Source organism: Trichogramma pretiosum, unplaced genomic scaffold (assembly GCF_000599845.2).
Source record: "Trichogramma pretiosum strain Unisexual culture from Peru unplaced genomic scaffold, Tpre_2.0 scaffold26, whole genome shotgun sequence".
In the NCBI taxonomy this organism is placed as follows: domain Eukaryota; kingdom Metazoa; phylum Arthropoda; class Insecta; order Hymenoptera; family Trichogrammatidae; genus Trichogramma; species Trichogramma pretiosum.
The window spans coordinates 1,967,522-1,983,349 of NW_019641640.1; the positions used below are offsets into that span (position 1 = coordinate 1,967,522).

At 36.8% G+C, this 15,828-nt stretch overlaps 1 protein-coding gene across 1 annotated transcript in view; it reads right to left on the minus strand.

Annotated features, from left to right (window-relative positions):
* The window catches only part of LOC106652508 (adhesion G protein-coupled receptor L4), a 65,034-nt gene extending 49,784 nt beyond the window's left edge, over positions 1-15,250 (minus strand). The window contains exons 1-2 of the mRNA XM_014371505.2: positions 14,385-15,250; positions 10,509-10,713 (exon numbers count right to left, since the gene is read on the minus strand). Coding sequence (XP_014226991.1) covers positions 10,509-10,675 — 167 coding nt within the window. The 5' untranslated portion in view covers positions 10,676-10,713; positions 14,385-15,250. The remainder of the gene's footprint in view (positions 1-10,508; positions 10,714-14,384) is intronic.
* Between the last annotated feature and the right edge of the window lie 578 nt (positions 15,251-15,828).

Below are 15,828 nucleotides of genomic sequence, written 5' to 3' on the forward strand. Positions count from 1 at the left end.
CAAATCATTAAAATGAGCTCAATAATTGTAAAATAATTTAATTTTTTATTTTGTTATTTTATTATTGTTTTATTGTTATTTTTATAATACACACTATATCATAGTAATTTGAATAAAAAAATAAATTTAAATGAACCGAAATAAAGATAAACGAAATTGGTGAGAAAGAATTTTTCTTGCTACGTTTTCATACCTCTAACACAAATACGACGTAATTTTATTTTGACGGACTTGCATTTTTCTTCCTTAATTAATTCGAATTTCTCTGTTTTGATATTTTGCATATCCTTTCGAGCATTTGAGTTGAGTAGTTAATTATTAGTAGCTATTTATTTTGACATAATTATAGCATTTCGTAATTTGCTTTGAAATCTATATTTATGCATTAGATGAATAATGGAATAGACAACCAAAACTATGGTCATCTACACAATAATTGTTTACATTCAATTAGCATAATTGTCGTAACCACAGGAGAGGCATAGGAGGTCTGGTCAACGGCATAATTTGACGGGATATCCTATTCGAGTTGACATAAATGTCATCATGGGAATACATTAACATTCAAATAAGTTTCTAAACTAATTTATGTTTATTGTCTTGATTTTAACCAAGGATTTTCAACCTATAAATTTTGGTATCAAAAATTATTCGTCAAAAATGTTCCGATTCTAAATAATGACTTTTTTCGGTTTGAAACATGATAAAAAATAGCATTTTTGATAAAGTATTGTAATCATCGGTTTTCTGTAGAAATTATGAGGCAGACACGGTTATATACAAGTGCGAAATTAGTATTCTGTACATCTCACCATTTTCATGAATATGTGTTTTATGCTGCACGTAATATAGGGCAGTGCTATGCATCTTTGCCGCCATATATGTTGCTGCGTGTTTGTGAGCGTTCACCTATCTTCGTGTTCGTGTGCATCTGTGAAGGTGAGCGAGAATGTGTACGAGTGGTAAAGAAACCCTCGAGGTCTACTTTGACTTTATGTATACGCTTGCGGTACTATATTACACATATACATGCATGAAACTGCTTCTTTGATCATTCTTTGTAATTTCCTATACTTCGCGCGTATATCACATATAAAGGCTTCCAGACGTTTTAATGGTTGCTGCAATAGAGAAATATAATAAAGAGATGCTGATAAGCGTTGAACGTAGATGATTAAGGCTTTGATACTTGACTTTTCTACTCTGTTCTAAATTTTTAGCTCAAGAAAAAATATTCAAACACGATTAAAAGATTTACTTAAATTTATTGGGTTGAACGCATATTCATCTGAAATTAATACGCGAAACTAAAGTATAACTGCTCGATACTCGTTTTTTAATTGAAAGATAATTTTGAAAGGTTTGGAAAAACATTCACCCTTTGATTTAACGATTTTTTCATAGAATGTATCATGGCTCGATAATATTTGTTATTAATTAGTTCAAAAAATTTCAAAGCAATTACGAATAATTATATCAAACTAAATAGAAAATCAAGTCCAGCCTCGGTATATTTATTTGAATGAAATTGTCATTATTTACTCGAAAAATGTTTGCTCGCTTCTCAAACGGAAAAAAATTTTAATTTCGTTTGAATTTAAACGAAATGGAAAACTTATTTTGACTACAGAATTTTCCGTAAGAAAAATTTTATGAGATAAAAATATACGGCCGTGGTCAAAACGCGTATCTTTCCTCAAAAATGAGATGCTAGCTCCTAAATTATTCACCCTCAAACGAACACGAAAGGATACAAATTGTTTTTATTTCGCGTGTCCAACGTCAAATGGAATGCTAGAACAAAAGTGACTTTGAAGTTCAACGAGCGTACGTCAATTATTTAGAAATCCTCGCGCGCGTGGCAACAACTGTGTGTGTGTGTCTGCGTGTGTGTACATATAGCTACGTGTTCTCAAGCTTCACGCGCGACACTTTTCCTACTGTATATTGTACAAATGCAGTTACGAGACACGTGCGAAATTAATGTTTTGCTGAAAAGTTTGTTATCTCTATTTGTCTGGCATAGTCACTTTTTTGTTACTGACATTTTCCGCGCTATATTTTTTAAGGACTATTCTTAGTATGAGATATACCTATGTGCTGCGGTATTTACTAGTTTCTCTTGTCTCCAATTTCTGCTGCATTCATCAACTCAAAAGATGTTTTTGCATCTATTACTCAAAGAATTATTAATTTATTGTTAACAATTTAAAATATTATGCATATTTTGTATGCTGCATGTAGTAATCAAAATCATAAAAATTAAATGTTAATTTTCTCTTGATTATTTCAATACTACTTAATTTCTACGTTGCTACGCGTATTCAATTTCGATTTCCAATGGTGTAGCAGCTCATTGTAATAATTCTTGAATATCAAATTTGTCGAGTGTACAACTCATTTTCAGACTGTGCGTCTGCTCTTTAATTATAAACGTATATTGAAATCACAAATGCACTAAATTAATATTGCATTAAAACTACAACAACACGACACTTGCATCAGCGCAGCAGTCTTTGCAATATCTGTGCACATTTCAAGCTTTGACAAAGACACCCACGTACGTGAGAGCGAGTCAGCATGGAAATAGAGAACACGTAAATTAATGACACCGAATTTAAAGGTGGAAGCATTTGCAACTAAGAGAGTTATTTTACTTTTTTTTTTAAATATTTATTTATTATAATTTTTAAAGTAAAATAACAATAAATTTCTCTTAAATCTATATTGGTTTCTTTGTTTTCTACAAGACAAATTATTTAAAATTTAAACATCGGCGTATTCAGTTTAAGTAATATATTTGGAAATAATTTATGAGATTAATAGTTCATTCACTATAATTATAAAATAAAAGTTAGAAGCATACAGTTTCATTTATTTGATGCTCATTTTGGTATAGCGCTATCGGTGAAACTTCTACTCCTCGTGCTTTTCTATTTTAGTTAATATCCGGGTTGAAACTTTAGTTACTTCGCATGATAAAACACTTTGAGTTTTACATTCAGTTCTCTATCTTTCCCTTTCTTTCTCCTTCCTCGTCATTTCCTAAAGCCTATTAACAGTATCATTTCTGCAAATGTTTCATTTTACCGATTTACTGTGCAATTTAAGTTTTATGCTAAATAAAAAAATGTTATCTAAAATAAGAAAAATTACCGCTGTAAAAAGTATTGGATAAATGACTTGAAACCTAAATAATAAAATAATTTAAATTGACAAATTACATTATTTCGTATCATCATTTGACACTAGCTTGGTCAAATGTCTTTTAGATAAATTATGTTTCATTGATATTACTTTGTAAAAATTTTGGTTTTTTCACATCCTGTACAACCAGATGATCCAAAAAAATTAGCTTTCGAAACCGGTAAAATGGCTCTATGTAAAATTTGAAAGGTATATATGTCCCAAAAGAAAGTTTCACTAGCAAGGAGCTTCAATAAAAAAGCAGTTATGATCCAATGAGCTAATAATAATATTTCAACACGTTTTCTTTGCTTTTTATTATTATCTTTACAGGGGAAAAATGTTTTTTTGGTAGTATATAACTCTTTATTATGATGTGCTTCGTCAAAGTATAAACGCAATAACTATTAAGGTTTTTATCAGATTTATTCGACTTTATTGGAAAATTAGTATTTTATCCCCGATAGAAATGCTCAACATTAATAATGGCCTGATGATCAAAAAGTAACCATTTTAAAAGTTTTAAAATACATTGAATCGGACTTTTTGTTGGCCATTTTTCTCATAAAATTATGTTACAAATATTGAGCGCATTTCAAATAACTTGAAAATGGCCATTGTTTGTTTCAACAACTTAAGGTAAAATAATACCACTTCAAGCTTCTACCTCGAGATGGCACATACCTTTATCTGTAAATCTGCAAGTAGCAAAGTCAAATTAGTTGTTCAAATTAAAGTACTTGACAGGTCCAGTCTACGTTGTATCGTCTAATATGTGGAAAATAAATTGGGAAATATATTTTCGTGAAAAAGCATTATACAAAAGGTAGACGCAATAATTTTAATAAACAGATAAGTGTATAATGACGCATAGAAATGCATTCTTCAAGTCAACAAGAGTTGCAAGCATTGATGCATGTAAGAACAATATATAAGCTGGGCAAAAGGCAAGCTTGGGGACAGATCGGATATTACAGTTGAGTGCGGCGGAGCTATGCCAAATTCATAAGACTTACAACTGTTAACGAGGCTGAAGCTCTGCGCGATCGAATTTTGTAATTACTAATTAAAAGTTCAAGTATTTGCAAGTGAGTTTAAGTGTGGTGAAAATAGACTGAACACCAAATGTGCTAGCTTCAATAGCTACAGTACCTCAAGGCACCTGCCGCTCAGCAGATCGAGTGTTCATAGATCCATCAACGTATAGCCGCACTCGACCCACCGGTAGCAGCCTACACATCTACGAGACAACGACGCCGCTGAAAATCACAGAGCGCCACGATAAGCAGTAAGAAACAACTGTTGTAAACCATAGATTTAATCTCAATAAATCCGAGATAGTGCATTAAAAGATATGAATGTTATTATTTTATTGTAAACCCATCCCTACACACTATGCTAAAGTTGTGAGACAACGGTAAGTTGATTTTATTATAGATATAATTGGGCCAAGAAAAGGGCTCATTACACAGTTCTGATGTACCATATGTGTAATCTATTGTAAGGACGTTGATATCGCAGCAATAATAATTTATTGTGAGCAAAATTGAAGACAATCGCGCAGAAAATAAACATGCGCTGAAATTTAAATTTTCATTTCATTGCTTCAAAGAAATGAAAAGAATTTCAGTATATCGTCAGTATACAGTCAGTACACAGTATATCGAGACAAACTTGAAAAACTTAAAACTTTTCAGACGTTTATTGAATATATTTCGGTGTAACCCTACGAATTATTTAATTTTTTGAGCAGCACCAAAAACTATTTTAAAATAATAAGAACAATTTTCAAGCAGAGAGTTTTAAAAATTACATTTATAGTTTATACCCTTAAGTTTAATTGAAATTACGAAATGAAATAAATTTTATGTACAAAGCTTTAGTGTTGTAATTTCATGTATTTAATTTCAACGTTAAATAAAATAGTTCAATGAAAATGTATTTGTATTGATGTGTTTTATACTATTGTAAAAATAGTTAATGAGAGCGAGCAGCTCGTTTAATAGTTCTAGCATGCGACCTAATCAATACAAATATCAGATGTCAATGTTGCATTGAAGTCATCGATTGCAACGTAGTATAATATTAATGACAAATTTCGTGCAAGTGGACTAGATATTACCTTCTTTTCTATGTATTCTAACACAAAATTCCTCGTCAATATTCGCGCTATAACCAAATATTTTAGATGTAAGTTCACTGCATAATTCAGAAGTTCAATGTACATAAAACGGGATGTAAACTGTTTGCTAGATATACGCTCAGTGGAAAACTCGAGCAGTAGTCAGACAAACTACTACTTTGCGACGAAGAGCCCCGGAGATTATATTTCGCAAGCGTGACGTATATTAGAAACTCTACAGTATACTCCGTGCAAAAAGTTGCATATGCAATATTAAGAAAAGTTCTAATCTTCGTTTCATAAGACTTTGCGCGGCACTTTTTTCTATGCGAAATTTCAATCATTTTCATAATTTTTTTGATAAAAATAGTTTTAAAATTTCATTACGGATGCGCCTTTCTTTTTCTTTAATGTTTTCAAGAATCACGAGAAAAAACAAAAATAATATGTGACCCGTTTAATCCAGTGCATCCTTGGCTCATCTTACTAGTATTTGAGTATGCAAAAATATACGTTTCTTTACACGATAGTAAAATTTGCGTATGCATAGAGCGTTTCATAATCCCAAATCTACCAAGAATATTTAGCCGCTGACACATTTTAAATAAAATTAAAAACCACAACTCGTTACTTTTTTCAGAAATTTTCCATTCGTTTGATTGTTAAAAAAAAAAAGAACAAAGCGAGAGCGACGGAGAAAGTAGCGATTGTTGGAAATTGAGTTATCAAACGATGTCGCGTACGAAGTTCTGATGATTTTTGCTGATTGGATCTCCAAGTTTTTCGAACTCACGGGCTATTTTATTTGTGTCGAGTTTACAATTTTACGACTTTTTAGTTATACTTTTACAATAAGGTCAAAAACAAGCAAGTTTTAAAATGTATAACCTCCGATAAAACCGAATTAGCAGTTTCGTTTCTTCGTTAAACGAGGATGTACATCTTTTCCATCTTTCGGTACAACATCTTCCATCAGGCTTATTTTTATCTTAGCTCGAAAAAAGTTTCTCCCCTAATAATTTTAATCAAACTCATGAATACACATGCATTTGAGCGAAGGTAAAAAAGTTTTCTGCATCGCTGCAAAAGTGGGTGTGGGAATAAATCTTTTTTGCTTCCCCGGTAATCAATTTTTCAACCTATATGCACACACTGTGCACTGTAGAGGTTTCGCTCGGATTAAGCGATGATGAATATATTTGAATCTCTGACATTAATGAAGCAAGCCTATATCGGACCAAAAACTTTTCATACTCGTTTCGTGACAACATTTTAATCCTCTTCTCAATAAGAGCATTGATTCACTAGTTTGAAATTTCTTGGCAAGCGCTGTACATTCAGTAGCGGAAAATGCCATCTGAATTAATATTGTTGAAAGTAGCTTACCTCTAAAATGAAAATAAGTTTAACAATAACATTTGTTATCTACTTGTCCAGCATGTGACTTTGGCAATGCCCTATTGTACTCATTTTGTATGACACATATCTCGTAGTAAAACAGCCCGAGTTTATGAACGACAATGTTTTTTTAATTTACGTGCAATAAAAACTATCATCGTTATGATTAATTTTTCGAACGAGTCACATTCCTCTGGGTCTTTCGTTTTGCACATGGCTAATTACTAAAGTACCCGACTATTTTCTTATCAAAGTTTGATGATACTTTGTTCTTTTCCTTTATTTTTTTCACTTGGAAAAGAGCGAGAAGTTTTTACTGTTATTTTTACAGCTATCATATACTGATGATAAAAAAGTATCCATAGATATGGGGGTTAGAAAGTCAATGTAGTTTGTAGTTTGCTTCATTGCGCTTTGAATTCTTTAAACAAGAAAACTTGATAACATTAATTTATGATACATGTCATTTGAAGCTCGTAAATTTTCTGCGCAGCTCCATTGGATTATGTTCTGAACTCATTTTACTAGATTTTCTTTGCCGTAAAATTAAGTTAAACAAAACAAAAGATTTTAGCAAAGCTTTGATGCATTAAGAAATTTCTCTTCTAAAGTTTTCGTACATGAATACTAATTTTATTTCGTTGAAAAAATTCATTTTATTTGATTAAAATTAATATTTTTATAAAAATTGTACACAAAATTAAATTTGTTTAAAAACATCAAGTTCACACGGATTCATGAAAATTAATTTAATTTGCGTACGACACCACATAGTTTAATTTATAACGAGTGGAACAATACACCTTTCTGTTGGAATAAATTATTCAAAAGTTACTCCACGCTTAACTTCAACAGCAAATTAATAATAATCGGAACGATCGATAAACTTTTTTCCTCTATTTATATTTTATAGTTGTAATTAGCTCGTGTAAAATGAAACTATTTACGAATATTATCCACGCCTACTCACTGAGCTTTAAAAAAAATTTTTTGCATAACTATTAATCTGCTAAGCAATTTCTTAACGATAAAAAAGATAAATCATGCAAACGATCATGCAGTCCATGCCGAAGATGCGTATGTGCCAGAAAAAAAAGTGTTATTTAATCCTCGTGTGTATTGTTGTGAGTTACAGGAATTATTTTTCAAGTTTCAATGTACACTTGTTGTTTACTAAACGGACTCTGATGAATGCCCGATGTTAGAGAGAGAAGACGGAAGAGAGATGGACGTGGCACAAAAAGCTGAAATTTTTTTCACGGGGTTTTTTGTTTCCGTATTTTTTTTTCAAATATTTTTATTCCACAGCAGGGCGGCGATTTGAATAGAAACTTTTTTAAAAATTACAATGCTCTAGAGACAAATATATTTTTCCGTTTTACGATCGCCTGTACGATATCAACTCGTTTTCTCCGGGAGTTATATAAATAATATATGTGGAATGCCATTGTTATTTTTTTTTATTTCACGACGGTAATAAACGAAATTCATGTACCTTCATGAGCGGCTAAGTTGGAAATTTCATTTTAACGAGATCTCATTTAACATGGTGCATGCACTTTCGTCCCTGCTAATCGTGAAAATCCCTACGGTAAGTAGATTATATCGTTTTATAAATATGATAGCGTGTGCATGTTGTCAGACTTTGAACCACACATATACACGCGCGCGGCATACATATTATGAGCATCAACCATCCTTTATCCTCGATTAAAGAGGATTTAGTGGCTATAATTTTGAATTTGCGAGATTCCCGCTCTTTCCAGCGTGTTTTACTTTTGTAAATTCTTTGAAATGTTTTACATTAGCCGCGTCCTAGAAGGATTTTTAGTCATTACTAGCAAAAGAAATATTATTAAAATTTTACACCTTATGCTGCTCTGAAAAATTAGATACTGACATTTCGAATCCATTATATTATGTTCAGAATATCACGTGGAAGCTCGCAAGTGATTTTATCTATAACAAGATTTAGAGATCTAGGTTAGAGATAGATGAAATCTCAAGCAAACCTAATACCGTAATGTACTCTAATTCAAATACGTAAATATAATTTAATAAAACTATTATACTAGAAAAGAAGAAGAACTTAATAAATGATTCAATAAATAATCGATTGAAAATGTATTTTAGACATATTTACTTCTTCATTAAAATTTAAGATACACTTTTTATCTAACAGACTAAAGTACACGTCGCAAGTTTTAAATGCGGCCAAGAGTTTGCCAGAAAATGTGGGTGGGCGACGATTGTAGCTTTCGTGGCTTTAAAATGGATAAGCAAGGATTACAATTGTATTCGCGAAGTAATTAGTTGCACTGACTAAGCCGAGCTATCAACGTATATATACATCGTTCGGGATTCGCACACACGTGCAACGACTGAAATCCAGAGCGCAAATTACTTGGCGTGATTATTGTTTCGTCAATGGTTGCTATTGCATAAGTTTTACTTTTTCATTTGGCTACTAACAAATTTTCAATCGAGATTTACGGAATATGGGAGAAATGTTCAATATCAGTTACAGCCTGCTGAACGAAAAAAGGTCATTTAAAATGTTTTAAAATACACTATTGATCGATTGGGTTGTTTTTGGCGATTTTTCTATTACAATTGTTTAATAAATACATTAATCGCGTTTTAAATGATCTAAAATTGACAGGTTAGTCGTTTCACAATATTTAGACCACGTTAATTTCGATAATACGACTTTAAGCCTCTACCACTAGATGGCGAGGTCCATAATATTTATAAATCTGCAAGTGGAAAAGTACAAATTATTGTATAAGTCGTAGCACCAGATGCGCGATTATTTCATATACATACCTCTATTCGATACCTCTATTCGATGGTTCCACGATACTTATTTTTCAATATCGAAAAATTGAAAATGACAAAATATGGTAGTTAAATTGCAATAAAATGAGAAGCAATACATGGTCACGTACTTTAAAAAGAGTAGCATTTTTCGTTCACATAGACATATAAACGTGCTCTTTGTAAATAACGTTAAATATTATGTCGAAAACCCCTTTGATTTTTGGTTAAAATATGTTCAGTTCTAATGGCTATTTTATGTCCAAAAGACTTTTTTGTCGGCCAAAAAGTAGCCATAAAATGTTGAGCTTTTTTACCAGGTTATCGATGCTTATCTTTTCATGAAATATTTAACTATTTCAAATATATTGACATGAATCATATGCATGCTCATCGAAAGTGTTGAATTTAATCGAAAAGTAAAACCATTATCACGTCGTTAATCTCTCGAATAATATTCAGGTGACGAGACTGAATGAAAGTCATGAAATAACGATTTACGCCCGTGTATTACCATATTTTTTCACGTTAATCGAACAAGAGAGGGGAGGTGGTCAATCCATTCATCATTTCACCCCAGTGATTGCGGAAATATCGTATCGGACTGCCAGTGCTGCCGTTGCCGCCTGCAATACAGTTCGACTGACATATGGGACGCGGTCTAAAATCGCTAATTACCCGACACACTCGATCAAAGAAAATTAGCATTCGATATACGCTTTCTGCTCCGCTTAACTTTTGGCTCTCTCTCTTCGCAAGTATATAATACGGGCAGAGCGAGCAGCATCGGGTATAGCAGCTTGTTGTAAAGGCTACATAGGATAGCCTCCGAAAAGCAGGCAAAACTCGAGGAATCCGCGCACGCATAGTTGGGCACATACTTGATCATTACGTTGTAGCCTGCGACGCACGAGGACACGGAAACCCTAATATAACGAGAGAGGATACGTATGCGCGCGCGGCCAGAAGATGTTTGTACATTTACCTGTATGTGATGAAAGCGAAGATGAGAGCGACGAGGGACAGACTGCCGCCGAGCACGACGACCAGGCTCAGCACGCCATCTTGATCGAACGGCGCGGCCAGACCGTTAGGCATGCCGTGCGACGACGGCGGGAAGCCGTGCACCGCACCCGTGTACAGGGTCTCCATGATTCACCCTTTATTCACACACGGTTTATTGTCTCGATCTGAAAATAAGAAAATTATCGTGCGAATTAGTTCACGGTCAATCCATCAAAATGTTCCAATCTTATATTGTACAATATTCAAAATAACACGGAAACACGCCGTGTACTTTGCTCTCGATGCATACAGGGCAAGTGCTATACGAGCAAAATCGCAACAATGGACTATACGGCGGAAAATAGAAGTAGCGAATAATAAAATTTTTTTATCAAAGATGCTTTTTATGTGTCCCACTGCGTATACCTCGAGCACACATCTTGTCGCGGGCTCGCAAGCCATGTAAAAAATCACACACGTGTTGTATGAAATCTTCTTTGTATTTACATTTTTTTCGCGCATACGATTTTTTTTTATCATATCTGCGCCTTGGTGGCAGGGAAAAAATCTGCATATACATAAGCTCGCGTAAAAAAACAGCAAAGATATGTGCAGCACACAGATATATACGTATAGGTGTGGGGCTGGAAGACGCAAAACTCGAATATAAAATAGCTCGCGCCAGCCCGAGAGTAGTAACACAAGTTCCTCACACTTTTTTCACCACCTCGCTATGCATGTATAAAACTGCCAGGCGTTCTTAGGTCCATTATAGGATTGCTTGCTTAACCTCCTTACTTTCAACACCTATCCTTTATCGTGCGACGAGCGAAAGAGAGAGAAAGTGAAAAAGAGCAAAAAGTTACGTTTAGGTAGGTATTGTTATTATTATTATATTGGCCGATGAGCGCAATAACCGCAACACTCGGTGTATCCCTTACAAAGTTAGTTTGTATTACACAAACGCGCTATATAGTGCTGCTGCTGCTGCTTCGTGCCTGCAGTATATCGAGCTAAAAATGATCTTGTTACGGGCTTTACATGGTGCGATAGCTACTTTTACCCGCTTGGCGTACGGCTACAGCGCTGAACGATAGGAGCTTAATTTCAGAGAGAAGCAGCAGCAGCGATAATTCAAACCTATAGTCCTGGAATGCGACGGAGGATTTACGAGGTACGCAAGATTGCATATAATGCAGGCCGCGGCGTATCTTCGTTGGATATGGCCAAGGCATTGCAGAAGCGCGGTATAATTGAGCCCCCCCCCTTGCCGCCGCGGCTCCTGCATAACAGTGGTCATAATCCGAACCCCTTCCCACACCTTCGATTTCGGATGATTCATTACTGTGCGCGCGTTGCGATCGTATTTTGCCGATGTTACACCCCGGCCGCGCGTTGAAATTGCAACTTCAGCCGTAACGAAGCAACGAATATGCTTCGATTGGATCTGCGCCCACGGCCCTATTAATTTGTATCTCGTCGTTCGTACGGAATTATAATCGTATTATCCGCGGCTAACGATCTGCATAATAACGCGAGGGAACCACGATGAATAATTTAAGAACTGTTTATAACTCGCTCTCGCGCGCGCGGGCGCGAGTTCGGTGACACGCTGAACTCGGAGATTAAGTTGTACTCGCTTTGGGCCAAACATAAATATGGTATATATATTGCGGTTAAATGAATTGCGCCGAGGGCTTCGGCTCGCGACGACGACGACGACGACGATGTGGCGGCGGCAACACACCTACACCCGCCTACACCACGCGCGACTGTGTACCAGCACTATATATAACGGACTCACTCGACGAGGCAGTTATCGGAGTCCCAAGGGGCTTTAGTACGCTGCGGCTGCAACCGAATTCATCGTCACCAAGTAGTTAACACGTTGATTTGGCCAGACGTACACTCTAGGCTTCTCATACATAGCCGAATGTTAATGTAATTCCTCTCTAGCTTACACACGCGATAAATGTTCTCAATTGCAGTTATCGAAGTCGACTTATAATATCAATCTTAATAATATTTTTTTCTCTTCAAACTATCCAAAAGAAAAATGAGAAACAGGTTGGAAAGGAAGGAAGAAAATGCAAGGCGTGATCGATCAGGATCGATGCGAACATGGAATCTTCGATCCACCCGTGTATGTGTAATTATTGACACTCGTGCACTAATGACAATTTATACCGCAAGCGTTGTAGATTAACACTCGATTGCCATTGCTCGCGCAGTGACTAGGAGCTGCCATGAGTGTCTATGTACGTATGTATGTATGTATGTAAGTGGAACTTTTTCCCTCGTGCTTCCATGCCTCCGTGTTGCTGCTGCTGCAGTATACGCTCTCGTTTCAATCGTGATAAACGAGGACGTTACTTTACTCGTCAGCTGTGCCACTGCAGTGTGTGTGTGTGCCAGCGGTGCTAGTAGCGGTATAATATTGAGCGCAGCAGTTGTACACGTCCATATATCCATGGCAGAGAAACGAATTATTAATATGGAAAAGAGAGAGAAAAAAACCACCACCACGCGTGTGTACGATTATCGATCGAATTCTTCATTAATATTGTCAAGACGGATCGACTAATCGATCTAAATAAGACATTATATTTAGCTCGTGGTCTGCTGTTTGTGTGCCAATTTTATGCTCAATATCAATGGGAGATCCATTTTCGCTCTCGTTTCGGAACTCGAGAAGACTGTAAAATTCTCACGCCAAAAAACAATATTGATTTATCCGCTCGTTTGTTGAAAAAGCACTTGATTAGTATAATTCCCTGAAATTACACGCGTGGCACCAAAGTGCTGGTCTCGCGTGGAGGATTTGCAAGGCAAAAAAAGCACGCGTCTCTTGATCGAATCGATGCTCTTTATTTGTCTATATTCTAAAATGTCCAGCCTCGTTATATTAGTTAAATAACGGTCTCAAGCGCACTTCGGTCAAATCATAGAGCCTCGAATTTCCAGCTAGCGCGGAACATCGCCGTCATACATTGAAACGAAGCACGTCCTTTATCAAATAAGCTAATATACGAGCGTGTACGAGTGAATGGCATATATAACGTCGAGCGTATAGCGCGTTATCCCGAGCTCTATATATGCTCGTTAGTTCCCATTCAATACTCCATATAACACTTTATTGCCCGCACATTCGCGAACGCTCGGTGGTGGCGACGACGACGACGACGACGACGACGATTGTGCGGTTCATTGGAAACATTATCATAAGCACAAAGCCTCGATTTCCCTGGCTACATCTCCATAAATAAGAGCCGCGTAATATTTCTCGCGCTTTAATTTACGTAAAGCTGCGTTGCGGACTGCTGCATCCCCTCGCGCTCGTGATTTATATTTTATAAATGCAAGCGCTGAAACTCATTATAAATTCGACGTTCGAATTACAAGCCATTTAATTCATCGCGTCGCGCGATCGAGCGCTGGCTAGGTAAATTTCGAATCTGAATTACGCGAGTTGTTCCGTGTCTCGCTTTCTGTCTCTCGACTGCACGGGGGCGGTGCTCGTTTCGACACGCGCGCGGGGCAATGTATCATATTTTATGCGCGCGGACCGTGAATAAAGCACGAGAGACTACTAGAGGTAAACTGACGGCTCGCTCGAGCTCGAGTATAGTTGCGCGTCACTGAACTCGATCGAGTCGATTGATCGGCGCTACCTAAAAATGATTCCAACTCTCGAATTCATTCGAGTTTTGTGCACAGTAGCTCATACGTATATCGGCACGTAGCGGAACGGAAATATTCGCCTTCTCTTAATATACAGTTGCGTGCATCATCCAATTGGATCAGTTTTATCGATTTCCCGTTAAAGTATCATACGTAAAATCACGATTGCACTTACCGGCAAGTTGATATACCTATATATCTTGGGCTTGCGGCTCGTAAAAGCGCTGTTCTCAATCTCTTTGTGCGTTGCACGCGCGCTGCTACTGCTGCAGTCCGCCGTATAAGCATGTGCGTGTCTGCTGCACGTGCACCAGTTTATGTGTGTGTGTCTGTGGATAATCGCCGGAAGCTCTCACGTACAGTCGTTACAGGCCGCGAGGAATCGATCGTCCGTGGTATATGTGCTGTGCCAGGCCTCTCTGTATATATGCATATATGCAGGCATCTACGGTGGAAGTCGTCAGCAGCCGGCGTTTCGCGACATAAAAGCTCTCTCTCTCTCGGTCTCCGAGCGTTTGACCGAGAAGCGAATCTTATGGGTACGTGTAGGAGGCGAGCGCGGCCCGCTCGTGCGCGCACGTGTTTTACTATTATTTTACTTATTATGGCTGTGGCAGGCCAGCAGCAGCGGCGTTATACTTTTTCCAGCGTCTCCCTGCGAGCCGAGTCTTTATCCACTTATTCGTCAAAAGCACTGGTTTTTTTTACAACTTCAACGTCCAAAGTTTCATGGTGTTTTACGACGCGTTCATTTGTACACTGTAGCTGGAATTTTGTGGCCTTTTTTCCTTTGAGTTTCAAAACCGAATCGAAGGGTTTTATTCGAATTTTGACAATTTGATTCAACGATCGTGGTAAAACTCATACTTGAAAACGATCACTGTGTGGTATACTTTCATCGTTAAAATTATCGCTCGTGCAAAGACATTCTGGCGACGAAAAAGAGGATACAGATCGTCTTCGTCCAAATTCTCGGCTTCGAAAGACGCGCGAAGAGCGCCGCGCGCGCGCCAGCGAGACGAAACGAGCCGGATAGTTTGGCGAACCGAGCGCGACTGCAGCAGAGTCTCGGGAAACGTGCGCTCTCGGATACTCTTTCCGTCGTCGTCGTTCGCCGCGAATCTCATGCATTGACGCGCGCATGCGGCAGGGCTATCGCGTGCACTTGCAGCGTATAGCATGTGTATACGATATATGTATATATGGCACGTATATAGTACAATGTATGCACGCACACGCGATCCATACGGGGAAAATCTATGTGTTCTCCCTCGTGGCGAGAAATCTCGAGTGCGTGAGTGTGAAAATATAATTACGAGGGAAATCTCGATGAGTTGCTGTCAATCATTAGTGAGCGAGTACGATGTGTAGTTTTAGCTGTAGACGACATTTTTTGATGAGCTCGCGCTGTTTTAGATTTATTTAAATCTGGTTTTATCGTTGTTTTACCACGATGCACTCCAATTCTATAATCAAAGATTTTATGCAACTTCAAAATTTTCTAGATACTTTAAGAACTTCAAGAAAAAGATCAGCAGCGCACTTGTCAAACGACGGTTTGAATATTAATAGAAATTATTTCTTCGACTTATGAAAAAATTATAGTCAGCGTTAGTTGT